Below are 22,297 nucleotides of genomic sequence, written 5' to 3'. Positions count from 1 at the left end.
CTGCTTGAATATGGACAGGTCTGAGCATTATGTGATTGGCAAGACATTTCTACAGTAGTAGTATCCTCTCTGAGATTCAAACTGTTCTGTTGATGTTACATTAGAGGTTTAGATCCCTGGGCCAAGTATTTCTGATGCCATTTGACTTGCTGATGTACATTGGGTCCATCATTTCCAGGTCAGAGGATGCCTTATATGCCAGACACAGGACACCTCTTAGCGGTCTGCCAGAGACTACATCTATAAGACTGTCATAGTCTGTGTATATGTAAATGACTTGAGACATAACTATTCTAGACTACATGAAGAGAGACATGGATCTCTCGGAGTGTGTGTCCCTGGCCAAGAAGAGCCTAGAATTGAGCATCATTGTACCTTCTGCAGGGATAATGTCAATACGAACAGATGCTTGCTTAGTTGCTAGTGTTACTCCAAGGGATTCAGTACTTTTCTACAAGGAGGATATGGTTAACAGACCATGCTGCTTTGCCAGGAATAATCTGCACCTGTCTCTTCTAGGCCTTGGAATATTGGCTAAAAATTATCCTTTCCCACAGAGCATTTTTATGCAGTGAGAGACTGACAAAACCTTCCAGTGTATCAGTCATCATCAGCCCCCTTTATCTCATTCTTCTACATGGGGTCGGGGTATCATGTTATCTATCACCAACTCTCTCGATTCAGTGCCACACTCCTGCCTTCTTCAAGACTCATGTCTGACTGTCGCAGATCTTCTTTCACACAATCCATCCACCTCTTTGCTGGACATCCTCACTTCCTCTTACCTTATTCCTGTCTGTCCCAAATCTTTCTCACCAGATTGTCTTCTGCTTTTCTGCACATGTGCCCAAACCACTGTAATCTGTTCTCTTTGATCTTTTCTGCAGTTGGAGCTACTTTGGCTTCTGTTCTTGTGTCCTCACTTCATCTGTCCCACAGTGTGCATCCTACCACCTTTCTCAGGCATTTCATTTCCATCACCTCTAGCTTCAGCTGTTCTGCTTATACTGCCCAGGTTTCTGTACCATACAGTAGTACTGGTCATAGCACTGTCTTCTACACCTTACTTTCCAGCCTCTTTGGCATTCTTCTGTCATAGAATACACCTGATACTCTATGCCAGTTTGCTACAGCCCCTCTAATTCTAGCTTTGACCTCTTCATTCAGACTACCCTTCTCAACCACTCCCCCCAGATACTTGAAGCTCGTTTATCTGTTCCACTGTCTTCCCTTCTATCTCTATTCTCTGCTTCTTCTGATTTCTCCAATTTGCTGCCATTACCACCGTCTTATCTATGCTTAGTTTCATACCATATGCCTTTAGATTTGCATTCCATTCTCCTGAAGTTCTAGTTCAGAGTCTGCCTGTACTGTCGCATTGTCTGCATAGAGCAGCTTTGTTGATCTGTCTTGTCCAAGCTGTTTGCTAATGTAGTCCATCACCAATATGAACAGCAGTGGGCTTAGAGCTGAACCCTAGTGTACACCCACTCCCACTGGGAAACCCCTCTGTGAGGCCGAGCACTGTTCATACATGTGTCATTGGGTCCCTGTACATAGCCTGCACTAATTTTACCAGTGTTTCTAGGACTTCAAACCACCGCAGTACTGCTCAGATCAACTTTCATGGGACCTTGTCATATGCTTTCTCCAAGTCTAGTAATGCCCAGTTGGACTCTCTCTCTGCTCATCTCTAGCTTCTTTTCAAGTATCTGTCTTAGTGCAAACATTGGGTCAGTTGTGCTGCATCCTGATCTGAATTTGAGCTGCTCATCTCCCGTCTTACATTCTGCTATTCTGCGTATGTGTTTATCATTCTCTCCAGAACTTTCATGCAATGTGATGGGAGTCTGATGCCTCTCTACTGTCCACATTTGTGGATGTCCCCTTTGTTCTTGTACACTGGTACGTGTGCTTATTCTTCTGGGGATATGCCTTTCTCTCCACACTGCTATTAGTACCCTCAGGAGCCATTTCTCCCCTATCTCGCCCAGCATCTGTCATTTATTTATTTATTTATTTAACATTTGTTGACCGGGAAAGTCCGACTAGGTTCAACAGAGCCTGTTTTCAGCGGAGGCCCGGGGAGAAATGCTCCAGATGCATGTCTTTGTAATGTGGGAGGAAACCCACGCGAACACAGGGAGAACATGCAAACTCCACACAGAAGGCACCCCAGCCGAGAATCGAACCGGAGAACCTCTTGCTGTGAGGCGACAACGTTAACCGCTGCACCACTGTGCCGCCCACGTACGTCATGTCTGCTGTGTCCTCATCTGAGCCTGCTGCTTTCCCTGACTTATATTCCTTAGTGCTGTTCTTAGTATTCTAGGGTAGGCTTCTCCTCTTCTCTCACTGTAGGCTGTTTCTGGATCAGTACAGCTACTGTGAGATTTTCTTCATTCAGAAGCTGCTGGAAATATTCCTTTAATCTGTCTGATGTCTTGTGGACTGGTGAGCAGGTTGTTGCTGGCATCCCTTATGAAGGGCGTCTAACTATCTTCTTCATCTTTCTGTCTTTGCCTTGCAACTTGATATAGTTTTTGTGCCCCTTACTTGGGTCACTTTCCAGAAGTTGGTACCGTGCCTCCGATGCCCTATTCTTTGCTATTGCAACTTCTTTCTTAGCTTCTTTGTTAGCCAACCAATACTCCTTCCTAGCCTGGTCAGTCTTTTCTGTCTTCCACTTCCTGCACTCCTTTCTCTTGACTACTTCCTGGATTTGGAAGTGTATCAAAATCAACCCTAGAAAATATGACGCTGTTACTGCTAAACGGCAGGAGTCTAAACAAGAAACTCCACTCTCTCCAAGTTGTAATTACCTTAGATAATGCAGATGTTTGTGCACTTTTTAAGACGTGGTTTAAAACCACAGAGAATACCCTGACAGTGCAGAGCTATAGTGATTTTTAACAGATTTAGACAAGCTAATGTGCAGGCAGGAACCGGTTATGAAACTGCCTCAATATGTATCAAAAACAATCATGCCTCAAGGTCATGCCTCAAGGTTTTTCAAAGAAGATAGTGATTTTGAACTTCGCCGCATCCCATATTCTTGGAAGCTCAAGTCCCTGTCTATGACCATGAAATCCCATAGCACATTTTTATACTGAAGTCAATCACCATTCGACAAAATACCGTACTCAAAGGCGACTTTAACTACCCTACCATAATGCAGGAGTCATTCATGGCACCAAATTTGCAGGCCTCCTTGATTTTGCCAGTACAAACACCTTGTAACAGCCCATATGCCCACTAGGGGTGTGAACATGCTGGATCTGGTCCCGACTAATATGGGGTAATGCTGTGGCCCTAGTGTAATGTCCTGTATTCTAAGATTTGACCATATCTGATTTAAAATTAAAACCTGGGACCATAGTTCACCCTGCAATAATGTTGCAAGTATTCTAAAGTGAATTTCCTACCATTAAGTAATAACCTGCCAAATTTTCAAGTCCCTCCAATCCCTGCCCACATTACTGACTATGCAGAATTATTCACAGAGAACATATACAACCATATTAATAGATGCGTTGTGCAGCTGTGTTCACCAGAAATAAACACAAACACTGAAATCAAACCATTCTAGTAGAATTCCAGTAGCAATTTGTAAGAAGCAAGTTATGGCAAAAATTTGGAATTGCAATTTCCAACAGGAAAAAAAATCCTTCATAAAATCTAAAGAAGCTCTGAGGACAAGTAAAGTATACTAAGGCCAATTTGCTTTTCTTGGCTATGTCTGCAACCTCAAAGGAAGCATATGTACACTGCTAATTTTAAGTGCAGCCACATGCAGCTGAAAGGTATGGCAAATCTAATGGCTAACAAATTCATCTCAGATTCTATCTTCTCTTTCTGTCTCCCACAGCCACCTATCTGGCAGTACCATCCAACTAAATTCCCTACCCAACTATTACAAGAGGATTAGTATCTTGACACAGTCTACAAGGACATGAATACCATATCAATGTATCCCACTAATACCCATGGATGCCTCTCCTAAATAGTATGAAGCACTAGATATCAGTATGACTTAAGTCAGCATTTAACTGTAGCCTTTCAGTCAGGATTAATGTCATGTGAACGGAGAAATGTGTTTATCTCTCTCCACAAGTGCGGTCCCATTCACGGACCCTGCAAACTACAGACCCATTAGCCTGATCTAGTCTTGTATGCAAAGCAGTGGAAGAACTTCTCATTTAAATCTTTCAGTTGCATAGGTAATCTACAAGCAATGGATCCAACCCCATTTTTTTTTTTGAAGGGTCAATCATAACTAATCAACCTGGTGCACTTTCTCAAGAAGTCACCAAGTCAACGGATGATAGGTTGACAGCAAAACAATGCATATTGTCTACCTTGACTTAGCCAAGGCATTCAGTACAATTCCCCACTGACCATAAACAATCTGTACTTGCTTGTACACTCAAATCTGCCTATAGAATTTTACTACAGAAAATATGCTGTGGCTCTTGTAATTCCTGAAGCCCCTCTGCAAGGCAGTTAGCAGTGTTAATACCTAGCCATTCTAAAATTCTAAATATGTTGTAGTTGGGAGTTATTAATGTTGAGGAGAATAGTTTGCTCTAGGTGCAGCTTGTTTACATAATGATCTTGGTACTCTGTAGTTGATACAGTAGAACATTTTACAGGACAGAAAGAACAGGATGAGGTAAAAAGATTACTATATGCAAAACACATAAGAAAACCACCAGTGCTAAATAATCTTGCATATTTTTCCATTTCATACCACATGGTAAACATTTACCTGGACTGGTGGGTATGTGGGTACAGAATATATATTCAGCTGTACTGCAACATATGTGCAGTTTTACAGTGTGTCTATACCTCCAGCTGGATGCTTATGTGAAGCACAAATTGTTTGGCAGGGTAGCTTGAGTACCAATCGCTGACAACAGAAATAAATAGGAGTAATCACAGAGCAAAAGTGTCTGCTCAGGATTTTTGATGTACTCTAAATACCCTTTTGATGTGATTAGATCAGCAACAGTGCTCAGTGAAATTCATAGAAACGTCTTCATGATTCATATTACTATGCAGAAGAGTAATGTCACTATACACAGAGTAGAACTAGTATTTCTGGTACAGACATCTAGCTCACAAACAAGGGCATGCTCTAACATGGTGCCAAAGCCATCTAACATACTATAACTGACCACATAAACATTGATGGTGAACACACAACATTTTGGGTGACACCATTGTTCACCAACACCCGAGTTACCAAAGAAACTGAATGAACAGAGGTACAAGAAATATGTGACCCTGCACTAATCTATTAAAACTCAGGAAGAAAAAAGTCATTGATTGATGTTAATCGAATACAGTATGTTCCATATTTTTTCAGTTCAATTTAAAATTAATATTAAAAGTAGGGTAACTTTTGCTGCACTATTTTAAGCCTAATTCAGTGCACATATTGTTTTCCCTATTGAGAGCCGCTGATTCTTCTTTTACTTTTATAATACATGGCATACATGACTGGACTGTATTTTTTAAATAAATGAATATGTAAAGAATTGTTTCACTTTTGTTTGGGGGGGGGGTGACACCAGCAGAGCCGCAATAGGCGTTTTCCAAATTTTTTGACACACCGGGCCCAAAAAGTTTGCCATCACTGACATAAACAGTCCATTATCAAGAATCTTGTTAAATTTGACCCATCAACAGTTGGGCTTTATCAGGTGTCCATCATGCCTGTTTTATAATTTATTTGAAAGAATTATTTTGGCCATAAACATTCACCATAGAGTGCACTCTATATATTTAATACTGGACAGGGCATTCAGCACTATACCCCATACATGCATCAAACAAAAACTGAATGCCTTAAAATGTTGACTCTGTTGTGGTAAAAATGAGCTGCAAACTTGTTGAAAGGCTAAAACCAGACAGTGTAATTTTCTGATGCCTCATCACAAAGTATGAAAAGTTACTAAGTGTCTCATATGGCTTGGTGATGGGAGCTATCTGTATGGTATATATTTGACAAATCTCAGTGCAGAGAGCAAAAATCTTTGGCTAACAATTTTCATAGATTCCTTTAACCTGGGTTTACCTCGCAAAACCATAACACTCCGAAATGAACTGACCCTACTTATAATTTGGTTGTACTAAAACTACATAACCTTCTACCCTCATCATACTGTATAGATATCACAATGCAAAACAAAAATCTAGTCTGGGATCTAGTTAATGTTTACAGCTCCCTGTCTTTTGTCTATCATATGACAGCAGTTTTGAGGGAAAACCATTTATCTGAAGTAGTTAACTTCATTTGGTCTGCAACCTGTGGGTATCGGATCCGTACCCGGATCCGAGCCGGCAGCTTTACGTAGCTAAAGATCCTAACTCCTCCCCCTACCCATAACCCCCTGCTACACATCCCCCATCCTCAGATCTAGTTTGCCGCGGCTTATAGCAGCTTCTAGAGACTAGCTCTTGGCGTGGGTGAAAGATTTCTAGTTTTATAAAACTTTTAAAGTAGTTTTTTTTTTCAGGAATTTCTGTGTTGTGTGTTTATGGTTTAGCCCCCTTTACCGACTAGTATACTTTAATATTTTTGAGGTAATTTTTCTTCAAATTTGTTTTTCAACCCTCCCCCTAGTGTGTGTGTGTAGTGTGATGGCTGAAGGGCCTAAAGCCATTTTTTCTAAATGCACTGAGGGTTGTCATAAGCTGTCCCCAGCCGATGGCCACACTTAGTGCATTATTTGCCTGGGGGTGGCCCATTTATCCACCAGCTGCCAGGTCTGTGCAGCTTTCAACCCCCGGGCTATCAGGGATAGGAGGAACAAGCTAATCCTGGCAGGATTGTTGCCCCCGGATTCTTCCTCCTCCTCTCCCTCTAAGGCACCGGTCGCGGCAGCGGCTTCCGTGCCTTTCGATCCCCCTCCCTTGTTGGGGACTCAAACTCCCTCTGTTTCTCAGGGTGAGGGGGGACTCTTCTTCCTCTTCTAAAGAGAAGAGGAGAGATAAGGACTGGCATAGGCATAAAAGGCGGGCTGAGTCTCATCCCTCGGCCCTGCCAGCTAAGGTAGATAGTCCCGCTAAGTGGGTCTCTGGTTCTCCTCATTCTCTGCTCCTTTCTCCTTGCTTTTCCGCGGAGCCGGAAGAGGAGTACCGGTCTCCCTCGAGGTGGCCCTCCAGGCCCGCCTCGGCGACCTCCTCCAGATCCACCAGAAGCTTGACCGACGCTGATTTGGACCGGATGATGCGTCGTTTCTTGCAGGCTCAAATGCAGGTGGGGGTGCTCCAAGCTCCCCCCCCCCTCTGGGGGGGAGCTCGGCCCCTTTCCTTTACCCCGATCGCTCCTTCTCCAACCCGGTATTGGGTTTCGTAGTCTTCGGATCCATGCAGCTTCGGACCCGGGGATCCGTCGGCGCAGACGGTCTTGGTTACTTTGCCGACTATGCCCTCGAGCATGTCGGATCCTAGCTCTCGGGACCGAGAGCCGAGCGTCGGATCCGTGGGGGGAACTGTGTCTTCGGCACCGTTTAGGTCGGAGCACACTTCCCTCTCGGGTCCGACCACTTCGGCTCAGACGCCGATCCCTGCATCGGCGCCGAGGGGGCTGCCCTCAGAGCCAGGGGAGAGCGGTTCACCCTCTGCGTTTGATGTAGTGGAGAGGGTGTTGTCAAGGACTTCAGATCCCTGGTCCGGGCTGCGGATCCATCCATCACCCCTGCGCATTTGGGCCTGTCCTCCGTCATCCGGCCACAGGGACAGCCTGCATCGGCGCTCCAGTTGGTTCCCTTAGAGGAACAAGACCCCGTGGGTGAGCCGCCCTCAGATAGCCCCACCGAGGAGGTTCCTCACAAATGGAAGTGCAAAAGGAGGCACCTGGACTCCCCTGAGTCTCTCCCAGAGGACACAGATTTGGAGGAAGGGGAAGGTTCCCCAAGGTCACCCCATGAGGATGTCTCCTTTGGAGACATCATGGAAATGTTGCGAAACAGCGGAGGGTGGTCTGCCCATAAACCTTCCTCAGATGAGTCTGTGTTTCTGGATGCGTTCGATGCAGGCCCTTCTACTTCTTGGGTGTGTTCCCCGGCTGACCCCCTGGTGGACTTATTACCACCAGGGCTTGGAAGGAGCCGGGACACCGTGGAGCCAATTCCCAGAAGGCCAGACAATATACTTAGTCCCCCTTCTGATAGGCTGGCTTGGTCTAAAGGTTCTCCAGTGGATGCCATGGTGGCGGCTGCCACCAAGAAGGAACTAGCGCAGGAGAGTTCCTTGGTCCACCCTCCAGATAAGGAATCTCGGACGTTGGACCGCATTGGAAAGTGGATGTTTGCTTCAGCTACCTTCTCTGTGAGGGCGCTGAACTATATGGCACATGTTATCAGACTCCAGCGAGACTTGATTAAGGAATACGCTGGAGCCCCCCTGGAGTCCATGGCGGCCGAGGACAAACGCACCTTCTCGACTTGCATGGCCACTCTGAAATCTATTACTAACACATCTATGCGGCTACTCTCCCATGCCACGGAGGGAGCTGCTAGAGCCAGCGGAGCAGGCATCGCTCTGTGGCACCATGCCTGGCTCCGCCTTTGCGATTTTGCGGAACCCTTCAAGGCATCCTTTGCTAAAGCGCCCTTTGACGGTTCTACGCTCTTTGGCAAGACCGTCCGCGACACGCTGGTCCAAAGTGAGGAGGACAGGAAGACGCCGTCGGGATCCGCTTCTCTAATCCCAAACAGTCCTTCTCGAGGAACCAGAGGGGACAAAAGATGATGTGATTCTGGAAATCACAGCTGTCCCGTCCCGCTTCGGATCCCTTGTCCTTCAGAGGCAGAGGAGGACAAGGTGGACGCCAGCCCAGAGGCAAAGGGGGGCCGAGGAATCTCGGGTCCCGAGAACCTTTCTCGGAGAGGCCCAAGCAACAGCCCTGAGGGCTTACCCGGCTGTCCCTCTCTGGAGGCAGTCAGGGGGCATCTGTCGGAGCACCTCCAAACTTGGGAGTCCATTACTACGGACCAGTGGGTGCTTCGAATTATATCCAGAGGTTATTCCATTTCTGAGTCTTCCCCCTCCTATGAAATGCCTCCCTGATGTCCTACCCGATCAAAGAGAGGCGGCAGCTTTGGAAATTTTGAAGCTATTAGAAAAAAGAGCCATCCAGCACATCCCCCCAGGCCAGTCCGGATTGGGAAATTACTCCAGGTTCTTTTTAGTGCCAAAAAAGACGGGGGAACTGAGGCCTGTACTAGACCTCTCATCTCTAAACCTGTTCATTCCTAAAGAGAAATTCTGGATGGTCACTCTACAATCTATTCTCCCCTTCCTACGGGAGAACGACTGGATGTGCTCCATAGACCTCAAGGATGCGTACTGCCACATTCTGATAGACAGACGATCCAGGAGGTTCCTCCACTTTCGGCTGGGAGCGAGTCACTTTCAGTTCAGGGCTCTTCCGTTCGGCCTCACCTCAGCCCCCAGGGTGTTCACCAAGGTCATGGCAGTGGTCGTAGCCCACCTGAGACTTCAGGGCATTCGAGTCTTTCCATACCTGCACTGGCTCCTCACCGCCTCCACCAGGCATCACCTCTGCTTGGCCAGGGATTATACCCTGGCTCTTACTCAGCATCTAGGTATTACTGTGAACCTTCAAAAATCATTCCTTCATCCTGTGCAGGTTCTGGAATTTATAGGGGCCAAGATAGATGCACGCCATTCCAAGGCCTTTCTAACAGACAGGTTGCACGGTTTGTCTCCATGTTTTGGCAATTCTCCAGTCCCCAGCCCCACCTGCGGAATTAGTCCTGAGAGCTTTGGGCTCCATGGCGGCAGCCATCGGTCTGTCGCCCTTTGCAAGGCTGTGCATGAGAATCCTTCAATGGACTCTTCAGGTCCAGTGGTCACTTTTGCTGCCCCCCTTGAACACCCCGATTCCCTTGAACAGGGTTTGCAAGGACTCCCTTCTCTGGTGGCTACACTCTCAGGAGGTGCGAGAGGGAAAACCGTTCGTCATGCCTCAGCCCTAAGCCACGTTGACCATGGACACTTCTCGCCTCGGGTGGAGGGGGGGGGGGCATGCTATGGGCAGAACTGTCCAAGGCATGTGGGCTCCCTCAGAGAACGTTCTACATTTCAATGTCTTGGAGATGAGGGCGGTGCTTTTGGAGTTGCAAGCCCTACGAAACCTTCTTCCTCCAGGAACTATTGCAGTTCAGTCAGACAAACATGGCTGTAGTCTGGTACATCAACAAACAGGGAGGAACCAGATCTTATCCCCTTTGCCGAGAGGCCATGAGAGTTTGGGAATGGGCGAGCGCCACCAACCGCTTTCTGGTAGCAATGCACATTCCGGGCCGGACCAACATCCTAGCAGACAAGCTAAGTCGCTTGATCCTCACATTGTACGAGTTGTCTCTAAACCTGTTAGTAGCTGAACAGATCTCCCTCAAATGGGGTCTACCTTGCTGCGATCTTTTTGCTTCTCCGTCAAACACAAAGTGCAGCGAATATTTCGCTCTAATTCCCCCAATAGGGGAGAGTCCCAGAGATGCTCTGGTTCATGCTTGGCCCCCTGGTCTCCTTTATGCTTATCCCCCGCTTCCGCTCATGACGAAGTTCCTGGAGAAAGCCCATCGGTTGGGGAGCAAGATAATCCTCATAGCCCCATTCTGGCCTTGCTAGATCTGGTTCCCTTACCTGCGGTCTCACAGTGTAGTTCCTCCTTGGATCTTAGATCCCATTCCAAATCTAATTTCTTAACCTGCGGGATTACAACCCCCAAACCTGGGCGACCTCAAGCTCATGGCTTGGTTGATCCAGTTCCGCTGATAGCAAGTACTCCCGGTATCTCATCACCAGTGAAAGCCATTCTGGTTGCAGCACACAAACCTTCTACCAGAAGAATCTACGGTAGTAAAGGGAAATGTTTTTCCATTTGAGCCAAAGACAGAGGCTTGGACCCTTTTACTGTCACTATCCCGACTATTCTTGAATTTCTGTCCCATATCATTCATCAGGGAGCCGGTGCATCTACAGTTAAAGTACAGTTGGCAGCCATCTCTCATTTTCATGTGGGGGATGATGTAGGATCACTGGCTTCCACCAGGTTTGCAAAACCTTTTTAAAAGGCGCTTTTCTGTTAAAACCGCCAGTTAAGTCTGCGGTCCCACCATGGGACTTAACACTGGTCCCACAGGCTTTGATGGCCCTCCTTTCGAACCGGCCGCGGCGGCTCAGTTGAAATTTTTATCTTGGAAAACAGCCTTCCTGATTGCAGTTACTTCGGCCAGGAGAGTGTCTGAGCTTCAAGCCCTCTGTATGAAAACCCCGTTATCTAATATTTCATAAGGACAGAGTTTCTCTCAGAACTAATCCATCCTTCCTCCCTAAAGTAGCCTCTGAGTCGAATATTAGTCAGTCTATTAATCTGCCAGTGTTTTTTCCCAATTTCCAGAATAAAGGGGAATACACACTACACAAATTGGATGTGCATAGACAACTGCGTTTTTATTTGCACAGGACAGCGACTAACCATAAACCTGATCAATTGTTTGTGTCCTTTGCCAAGTCTTCTTTGGGTAGGCCTATTACCAAAGTGACATTGCCAGCTGGATTTCACAGTGCATCATTCAAGCCTATTTAGCTTCGAACAAACTGGTACCTTTGGGAATCAATGCTCATTCAACCCGATCCATAGCTACCTCTGCAGCGTTCTGGTCTACAGTCCCTATAGACGACATATGTTCAGCAGCTACTTGGTCCTCCTCTCATACATTCATTTCCCATTATAAATTGGATATGATTTCCAGGAGTAGGGCTTCCTTTTGCTCTGCGGTGCTCCGGAATATTCTTCCTTGAGGGTCACCCAAGGTTTCTAGGTAGCTGGGGACTCTGTCCCACAGGTTGCAGACCAAATTAAGTTAACCACTTCAGATAAAGAAGTTATGTACTCACCATAACTTTCCATCTGAGTGGGTAACTTCATTTGTCTGCAACCGACCCCCCCCCTCTATTCCCCCTAACCAGTTTCGTGCTTCTTAATCGAGGAGAGGATTGTCCATTCTGTTGGGCAGTAGGTTACTGGCCTCTTTCGAAGGTCTTGTGGAATCCCTATAGGCAAACTCGATCTGAGGATGGGGGATGTGTAGCAGGGGATTATGGGTAGGGGAGGAGCTAGGAGCTCGGATCTTTAGCTAGGTAAAGCTGCTGGCTCGGATCCGAGGATGGATCCTATACCCACAGGTTGCAGACAAATGAAGTTACCCACTCAGATGGAACATTATGGTGAGTACATAACTTCTTTTTTTAACTAAGCTAATTGTCAAAGGAAAATTGTTAAGATTTAGAGTAATCATTCCCTTATGGTCATCCTCCACATTTAGGATGGATCTAACTTAAACATAATACAAACCACCAAAGATTTTTAACCAGACATATCCCTGGGATACCAAGAGAGTCTGTTAGATCTGTCATTTCATTCCTATTTGTATATATTTTGGTTTGGGGGGGGGCCCATCTTGCTAACTGTGCCGTTAACAGGACCCAGTCGTCCTGGACTTCTGGTTTCTCCTCTATACCAATATCTCCCCATTAGCACAACTAAGGATTTAAATCTTCTCACATGGAAGTAAACATGGCAGAGGCACTTGATATTCTTTGTGTTTCACTGTTGCAGTCGTCACACTTGGGTTTTCTGCCTGCAGGTAGCCCTCAGTCGGCCCGAATACCAGAGTCCTGGGATTTCTGCGTCAGATGCTGTTGTCTCTTCCATGATGTCAGGGGTATAAAACATGCAGCCGATGCCATTACATCAGCTTTTCTTGCCGTGTGGTAGCCCGAAGCAGAAGCAGTTTGCAAATGCTGGTCAGCCGCTACCTGAAATTTTCATTTAGAGTTTCAAACCTCGAAGTCTTCTAAAGCTAAGTACCCCATTGGGGATCCTTTTTTCTTGCTCTAACTGATGTCAGAAAAAGTTAATTGTCTCGCTTGTGGAAAGCAAATACCTCAGAGATTTTCATTTTTACTGCATCACCTGTTTAGGCCCAGACCACGACGTTCCTCGCTGCCTGTTTTGTGCCTTATTTAACACCCGAACTATTAGTTGGGCTATCTTTGTCGCTAGATTCTTCTGCTCTTGTTCTCCGTATTCTGAAATGGCTTCGATAAGCCATCCAACTACCAATCTTCCAAAAAACGTAAGGATAAAGATAGACCGCATAGGTCCAAAACTGCAGACGCTTCCGTTAAGCTAGTCACCAGTCTGCCGGTACTCCATGAGGCACCTTTGCAGCCCCTGTTACCCACTTCTACAGATTCGCAGGCCTCTGCTGAGACCCCTTTCGGAGTCCATGCCACGATATGTTTCTTCAACTATGGAACCTGCGGATGCCTCTACCTTGGATGGGTCCAGAGCTACTGTGCAGGCACCGGCTTCTGAGGGTGTTTTCCGACCTTCCGATGTTTGTATTAAACCGATAATTTCAATTTTTACTAAAACTACAGAGTTTCTCGGTCCCAGAGTTTGCACTACGCCTAGAAAACCGATGACCAAAGCACATGCTGAAGCTCCCATTCCACAGAAACAAATGCTTAGAATGGCTGAAGACCTTATAACTTTAATTGGGGGAAGCCAGCATTCCCCCTCTAAAAGACAAAGAATTGATTTTCCATCTGATTCTGCAGACCATGAGTCCGATGACTCTGATCCCTCTGATTACCAGGACATACCCTTATCTGCCTGTGAGGATTCATATGTAGAGGATTCCATTTCCTCTGCCTCCCCTACAGAGGACTTTTCTTTTGGTGAAATATTGCATACCTTAAGAGAGCATTTCTGCTGGGAATGCCAGGACTACCCTCAGTCCAGAGAGAGACTCAGGATTTTTAGACTTACCTCAGCACAGGCCTCTAGCTATACCCCCTGTCCTGGATATTGTAGATGTCTTCATGGCATCCAGTCTTACTCCTGATAATTTACCACCAGCTCCTAGAAAGCCTGACCGGTACTACAGAGTACCTGATTCTCACAAATTTCTCTCTAAGAATCCCACTGTAGATCCAGAGACCATTTCCCAGGGATCTAAAGGCATTAAGGCTACTACAGCCAAAACCGTACCCCTTAGGACAGGGATTCTAGAGCTTTAGATTGATGGGGTAAGCTGGTATATACCTCTGCAACGCTTGCCATCAGGGCTTTGAATTGCCAGTTTCACATGTTGAAGTACCAGCAGCATATTATGGAACTAATTAAACAAAAATGTTGCTTCCAGATTGTACAGAAAATAAAGATTTACAAGAGTTAATGCATTATGCGAACCAAGTTAGTAAACTTGCACTGCAGTGTGGTTTTGATGCCTTAGAAGCATCTTGCCAGGTTGCTGTCACTGGATCTATACTTAGAAGGCATGCTTGGCTGAAGGAACAAATCTTGCCAGACCATGTCAAAGCAAAATTGCTAGATGCTCCATTAAACCAGGAATGTTTGGCACAAAAGCAGAAGTTCTTAAAAAGATGGAGGAAAAAGCTAAATCTATCCAAACTGTTAAAGATTTCATACAGGTGCAGCCACCTAGATTCAGTAGGCATTGGCCTTCTAAAACCTGGTCTTTTCCAGTCCCTCCCAGGCCTTCACTCCAAACCCAGGGGCAACAGATCACCAATACTACAGTCTCAGGCTGTTATGCAGAGATCTAAACAATGGAGTGCTCTCACCTCAAAAACAGGGAGTGGTAAACCACCCCCTTATGGAAAAAGTTCACAATGACTTGTCTATCATCCTTTCCAGCCATGCCCAAGTACTTGCACCCCTAGGAGGAAAGCTCACCCTGCATGCAAAAACCTGGATGTCCATTACCCAGGACCGATGGGTCCTAAACATTGTATCCCAGGGATACAGATTCTACTTCCACTCACTGCCAACCCCAAGCTGGTTGCCAGAACTTCCTCCAAACCAGTGGGCAGAGGCTCAAAAGCAATATATACATATTTATACACACACACACACACACACATATATATATATATATATATATATATATATATATATATATATATATATATATATATATATACACACACACACACACATACACTTATACATATACACATACGTATTTTATATACATGTATATATGTGTGTGTGTATATATATATATATATATATATATATATATATATATATATATATACATATATATATATATATATAGATATAAAATATGTATATATAAATAAAATGTATATAAAATATCTATGTGTATATGTATAAATGTGTGTATATTATATATATATATATATATATATATATATATATATATATATATATATATATATATATATATATATATATATATAGTCTGTATGTGTGTGTATATATATATATATATATATATATGTGTGTGTGTGTGTAGATATATATATATATATATATATATATATATATATATATATATATATTTATTGAGAGAGGTATAGCTGTAGAGAGAGGTACAGATATGTTTACAAGCCTAGCCAAGAATTTAGCCCATGTTCCAACAAGTCAGCACCCTATGCCACTGTCCAGCAGGGACACAGGTGAAATCCCAGGGGTGTGTTTTCTGTTTCCCATTCAGTTGTCCGTGTTGCACCTAAAAAGGGTTAATGAGGTACTCTGCTTTATGTGGAGAGGGAGTCTTCCACAAACGGACACAAATCTGTCCTACCAACAGGTCCTATTGATGTCACAGACCAGGTTGAGGTCACACGTGCGGGTTACTAGAGTGGAGCTTGACTTGCAGATATGCAGCAGTCCCATCAGGGCAGGGTCTGAGATTGCTTTGTATGCCAGACAAAGGTCACCTCTGAGGAGTCTGTAGGAGACTTAGTAGAGGGGCAGGGATTTTAGCCAATCTGTGTAGGGTAGATGTTTGAGGCACTGGATCCTCTGGGTGAGGAACCTCTGTGGTCTTTCCAGCTGCTGCATGTCCATTGTGAGGTACATGCTGAAGGGGGGGCATTGTACTCAATAATGGATTTTATAAGGGAAGAATCTAGGGATGTTATGACCACCTTGTCCCTGGATGAGATACCCTTACTAATGAGGTGGACCATGTAGAAAGCTTTCCATACAACGGAGGCAATATGGTGGTCTGAAGTCGGTTTGCTTTCAACCTGTGTGCCCAATTCCCTCATGACTGATTGTGTGCTTAAGACTTTATTATCAGTGTGATCATTTGTGTGGACATCACTCCCCAATAATTATTCTACATGCAGTTTAAATGTGTGTGTGTGTATGTATTTATAATATGTAGCTGCAAGCTGGATTCAGACTTGTCATCTGTCCTCTCTAAGCTCACTGCATTTGTACCTTGTGCTATAGAGATATTTATACATATATGTATATACATATATAATGTCAGCTAAGATGCTCAGTGGCAGTCAGAAAGCCAATCTTTTACTTTCAGAAGAGCATCACTACTTTCATCTCTTGGTACATAGTTTGTACATGCTAGACTCGTACTGTTCTCGAACCATTGGCTTACTGGTACATGTTCTGTTGCCACAAGTATGATAAATTTATTACAGAAGATAAGATTCATACTCTATAATACTGTTCACTTTGCGGTGAGTAACTATTTACAGTGGATGCCTTGAATGGTCCATAAGTCAAATTCTTTGCGTTGTTTGCATGTCAGTATTGCAAGGATTCTTAAAGTATATGACATGACTGCTGTGTGTGATTATTTGTCTATCATATTTGGTGCAGCTTGTATTCAACAGGCTACAACACTTGCCAGATGGAAATATCCTTTTAAAACTTACCAGTCATTCAGTACTGCGGGTGCTGTTTGCACTTGTGTATGTCTAACAGTAAATGAAGCTTCTTCGCCTCTGTTGCCTGTCTGATTCAAAACTCCTGTATTTTTTTTCTTTACCAATATTGCCAGTAGGTACCTCCGTCATATCTGCAAGTCCGTTTTCCTTCAAAGAAACAGTTGGTATGAGTTGACAGTGTCAGTACCTTTGACACTCAGTGTAATTGAAGCAGTATTTTGTGGAGAGGTAAATAATGCAACACACTTCAGCAGTACATGGTGTGTGTGTGTGCCTGTATGTGTGCGCACGTGCCTGTGTGTGTGTGTGTGCGCGCGCGTGCCTGTGTGTGTGTGTGCGCACGTGCCTGTGTGTGTGTGTGTGTGTGTGTGTGTGCTTGTAGCGTGCCTGTGTGTATCTTGTAGCGTGCCTGTGTGTATCTGCGTGCCTGTGTGTAGCGTGCCTGTGGCGTGCCTGTGTCTTGTAGCGTGCCTGTGTGTTGGTGGCGTGCCTGTGTGTGCGCGCGTGCCTGTGTGTGTGTGTGTGCGCGCGTGCCTGTGTGTGTGTGCGCGTGCCTGTGTGTGTGTGCGCGTGCCTGTGTGTGCGCGCGTGCCTGTGTGTGCGCGCGTGCCTGTGTGTGTGTGTGCGCGTGCCTGTGTGTGTGCGCGCGTGCCTGTGTGTGTGCGTGCCTGTGTGTGTGTGTGTGCGTGCCTGTGTGTGTGCGCGTGCCTGTGTGTGTGTGTGCGCGTGCCTGTGTGTGTGTGCGCGTGCCTGTGTGTGTGTGCGCGCGTGCCTGTGTGTGTGTGTGTGCGTGCGTGCCTGTGTGTGTGTGTGTGCGCGTGCCTGTGTGTGTGTGTGCGTGCCTGTGTGTGCGTGCCTGTGCCTGTGTGTGCGTGCCTGTGCCTGTGTGTGCGTGCCTGTGCCTGTGTGTGTGTGTGTGCGTGTGTGTGTGTGCGTGCGCGTGCCTGTGTGTGTGTGCGCGCGCGTGCCTGTGTGTGTGTGCGCGCGCGCGTGCCTGTGTGTGTGTGCGCGCGCACACGTTCATGCATTTACACTGGGTGTCCATAGTGTAACAGAGAGCAAGAACTGAAAGATGTAATGTCCTGTGTTAAGCTGACTTGTTAGGGAGAGAGTTGCGTCTGTGCAGTTGGCTTTCTGCAATAATTGTGGGTATTGAGCTGACATATGTGGTTTTTGCCCTCCTAGACATTGGAGCACTGCTTTTGGAGTGGTGGGGAAAGCACCCGTCTTCACTGTACATCGTGTGTGCATGTGACGTCTAGGGGGATGTTATGAGTTGACATTGTCAGTAGTTAAGACAACTTTGTGGAAATTGAAGCAGTGTTCTGTGGAGAGGTTGGTATTGCAACGCACTTCAGTGGTTCCCTGTGTGTGATGTGTGTAAGGGCCTGCTGGTATTTTTGTGCATGTGTGTGATTACATGTGCAGGTATGTGTGCGCATGTGTGGAGGCATGTATGATGTAATAGAAAAATATGGAGCAAAGCTGGACTGGCATCTCCTTGTTCTGGAGAATCGTTAGTGTGTCTGCATGCATTTATGCCCATATTATCTATGTGGTGTAATAAAGAACTGTGGAGCAAAGCCAAACAGACACCACCTAGCTGAACAGATGTGGGGAGTCTAGTGCTGCCATGCATCTATCATATTGGTTGACAAAGACATTACAGCAGTGTTTTCTCAAGAGGTTGGTACAGTTGCTGGTAGTGTTGCAAGATATGAGTGCCTTCATGTATGTAAATGCCTGAATGAATCGAGGGTGGTGTGAAGGGGACAAAAGAGCAATAGTGCTAGGTGTCAGATCAGCATGCATCACAAGTGTACCTAATTTGGCCTTACACTTTTACTCTGACATGGTAGAATCCAAGATGATTTTTAATTAATATTTTCTTATCTTGAGCAAACAATGAAACTTATTGCAATGTAGAACTGTTTTCATGAAATGGATGCCACTTCTTGTACTCTTAACTCTGTGACCTTAATCAAAGTAGTAGTACTACTTAGAAAAGCTTTGTAACTTGGAAGCTTTCTCCACAATTCAGAATGTCTTTCTGCCAATAGATAGGTTCATTCTGTAGACCTGTTGCTTTGTGGGGTGTTTTTTTTCTCTTCAAAGGAGTGAATACCCATTCCATCTCGAGGCTGCTGGTTGGGATTTCAGTTTATGCCTTCACTATACAGTACATGTTGGATGTTTCCAGAGCAAGAGCAGGCTTTGCCAATGCTGTCTTGGATGGGTTTCTCGAGGGCTCCTCTGGGCCTTCCTCCCAAGTTTCCTCTTGAGCTTTTGTACTCTCCCTTATGTAAAGAGTACTGCAGTAGTGATATGGAAGGACATAGTGCAGTTATGTAAAATCATACCGTAAGAGTAGGGGTCCCTCCCTTTCCTATTGCAGTATTCACTCCCTCTCTCCCCTTCTGCTATGTCCTGTTCCTTACTTCTTCCTAGCCTTGAATTCTTTTCCTTTCTCCTTCTGGATGCACATGTTCTTCCTAGTTTCTAGGACTATTTGTTGCGGCTTTTCAGGCCTGAGGTATTTATGCCCTTAGGTCACCTTTATGCCCTAAGCATTAAGCAGGAAGCATACATGTGACGTACATCTGTGTATTCCTAAGGCTTTGGTATGCTGGCCAGTTGTGTGGCTACCCTGGGTAGGAAATCCCTTGTGTAAAGAATACTGCAGCAGTGACTAGGACATCTACTGTCATGGCAAGATTTTACACAACTTTTCTTTCCAAGGATAAGGTGCCTTCATCCAGCTGTACTCCCCCACAAACCTGAGCTAGGGTCTGCTTTCTCTCTCTTATCTTGTCGGACAGGGACAGCAAATCCCAAGGTCTTGTGAGGAAGTCTACTTCATCAGTTCCTGTCCAGTTTTGGACCTTCTGTTGCTCCCCAGAAGGTGTCCGCAGAAAATGGACATGCAAACCAAAGCAGTTGGACTCTTGAACAGCATCTTTCACTCAAGATGCTGAAGGGGAGGGTTTTCCTCACTCCCTCTCTGAAGACATCACCTGTGGTGATTATCTCGAATTAATGAAGTAGAGAAGGGGGTTGGTCTGGATGAGTCTGTGTTCTTGGAAGCCTTTGGTTCCATACCAACATCATCCTTTGTGGTAACTCCACTAACCTGCTCATCATCCTTATGGATCTATGGGCATGGAAGGATCCTGAAGTGTTGTAGCCCATTCCCAAAAAAGCCAATTGTGTCTTCACTTCACCTAAGGATGGGAAACACTGGAGAGAAGGTGTATGAATAGATGCTGTGGTGGTGGCAGCAGCCGCCATAAGCAATCAGAAGCAAGTTCTTTGTTCATTCTCCTAACAGAGAATCTAGGGAGATGGGCAGATTTGGGAAGTGGGCCTCTGCATCAGCAACTTTCACCCTTAGATGGCTGAACTATTTGGCTCATTTAACAAGATTCCAGAGAGACTTGACCAGAGAGATTACCAAGTGCTTCTTGGGGGTATTACCTGCAGATTTTCAGAAATCTGTGGACTCCCAGCTTTCCACCCTGCATTCCTCTTCAAATGTGGCAATGTGTTTATTCTCTACTGCAGCTGACTGCGCAACCAAGGCAACAGGCACCAGCATCATGTGCCATCATGCCTAGATGCACCTTTATGACTTTGTGGAAGGCTTTGTTGTCCTTTGTAAATGCCCCTTATGATGGTTCCACCTTATTTAGACCTAAAGTTAGACACTCATCATGAGCCAACAGGATGGTAATATGGACTGCTCTGGGAATACGCTTCTCCCACTCACAAAGAACTTTCTCTAAGTCCCAAAGGTTAGGGAAGATGATGTGGTTCTGCAAATCTGAGTACTTTCCACGAGGCTCAGGGTGATGGACTTTCCCATGGCAGAGGGGGAAGGCAATACTAACAAATGACACACTAGAGGCAGACTGCATAACCAAGGCTTTTGTGGTCCCTTTTCTGAGAAAGCTTTTCAGCACTGGGATGGTTGCTCAACTGCTGCACTCAAAGTAGTCAGGGGTACCTATCTTTTTATCCTCAAGCTTTGTGCATAATGGCGTCAGATGCCTGGATGCAAAAGGTAATATCTAGAGGCTGTTCACTTCCCTTTTTCCTCCCACCTCAGAAAAAAGTTCCTGCTGTACCATCTAGTCAGTGGGACTTGGCAGCCATAGAAATTTCAAAGCTGCTAGAAAGTCATCCAACCAGTCCCCCATGACCAGTTAGACTCCAGTGTCTATTCCTGGTTCTTTTTAGTACCAGTGGCAACCAGGGACCTCAGACCCATTTTAGAGCTCTGTCATCTAAACCAGTTTTTGAAATGGGTAAAGTATCAGATGGTCACAATATAGTCCATTACACATCTGCTGAGGAAGGACGATCGGATGTGCTGCATAGATCTCCAGGATGCATCTTATCACATCATAATAGCAAAGCAGTCCAGGAGATTTCTCCATTTCCAGCTGGGAGTCAATCACCACCAAATCTAGATGCTAATATTTGGTCTCACCACATCCCCCCCAGAGTGTTCACCAAGATCTTGGCAGTGGTAGCACCACACCTGTGCCTACCTGGGGATCCAAGTCTTCTGGTACTTCGATTGGCTCCTCACCGCTACCTCTTGAGCATCTACTGATATGCCACCTGGGTCAGGTATTCCTGATGTTCTTTGTGTTTCACTGTTGCAGTCATTACATTTGGGTGATCTGCTGGCAGCTTGCCCTCAGTTGGCCTGAATTCCAAAGTCTTGGGTCCTGCGTCGGTTACTGTCTTCTCTTCCATGATGTCAGGTCGTCAGAGGTATAAAACATGCAGCCGATGCCATTTTCTCCAGTCATTCTTGCCGCGCGGTGCCCGAAGCAGAAGCATTTCACAAGTGCCGGTCGGCTGACTACTGAAATATTCGAGTTTGAGTTTCAGAACTGAAGTCTTCACTAAAACTAAGTACCCCGTTGGGGAAACTTTTTTCTTGCCTTTTACCGATGTCAGAAAAAGTTAATTGTATTACTTGTGGGAAGCAAATACCTCATAAGGATTTCCATTTATACTGTATTCCTTGCCTAGGCCCTGATCACAACGTACCTGGCTGTCGGTTTTGTGCTCGATTTAACCAACACACTATTAAGCGTTGGTATATTTTTGCATCAAAAGTATTTTGGAAACAGATTTAACTACCCAGAAATGTCGGCGGATGGCAATCCGACTACCGGAGTACATAAAAAACACATAGAAAAAGACAGAGAAAGGCAGTCAAGATCCAAAACCAATGACTAAGCTTCTCCTAAGCCAGTCGCTGGTTCACCGGTACTCTGAGATGCTTTCACAGCCCCTGATACCCGCTACCTTAGAGTCGCAGGCCTCTACCAAGACCCATGGGGAGTCCGGCATGCCACAAGATACTCAAGGTATTGGACTGACGGATGTATCTCCCTCTGATGGGTCTGGAGCCACTGAGCAGGCACCGGCTTCTGAGGGTGTATTCAGACCTCAACATTTGTATATCAAACTGACAGCAGCTGCAAAA

At 45.5% G+C, this 22,297-nt stretch overlaps 1 protein-coding gene across 1 annotated transcript in view; it reads left to right on the top strand.

The window, feature by feature from the left end:
* DYNC1LI2 (dynein cytoplasmic 1 light intermediate chain 2) overlaps window positions 1–22,297 on the top strand; it is a 720,614-nt gene that overhangs the window by 475,532 nt on the left and 222,785 nt on the right. Inside the window, exon 11 of the mRNA XM_044081588.1 lies at window positions 8,818–8,875. Coding sequence (XP_043937523.1) covers window positions 8,818–8,875 — 58 coding nt within the window. The remainder of the gene's footprint in view (window positions 1–8,817; window positions 8,876–22,297) is intronic.

The sequence above is a fragment of the Protopterus annectens genome, chromosome 8.part1, assembly GCF_019279795.1.
Source record: "Protopterus annectens isolate FY-2018-M chromosome 8.part1, PAN1.0, whole genome shotgun sequence".
Lineage (NCBI taxonomy): Eukaryota > Metazoa > Chordata > Ceratodontiformes > Protopteridae > Protopterus > Protopterus annectens.
The sequence above is the reverse complement of the archived record's forward strand: the minus strand, read 5'-3'. Positions and strand labels throughout refer to the sequence as shown.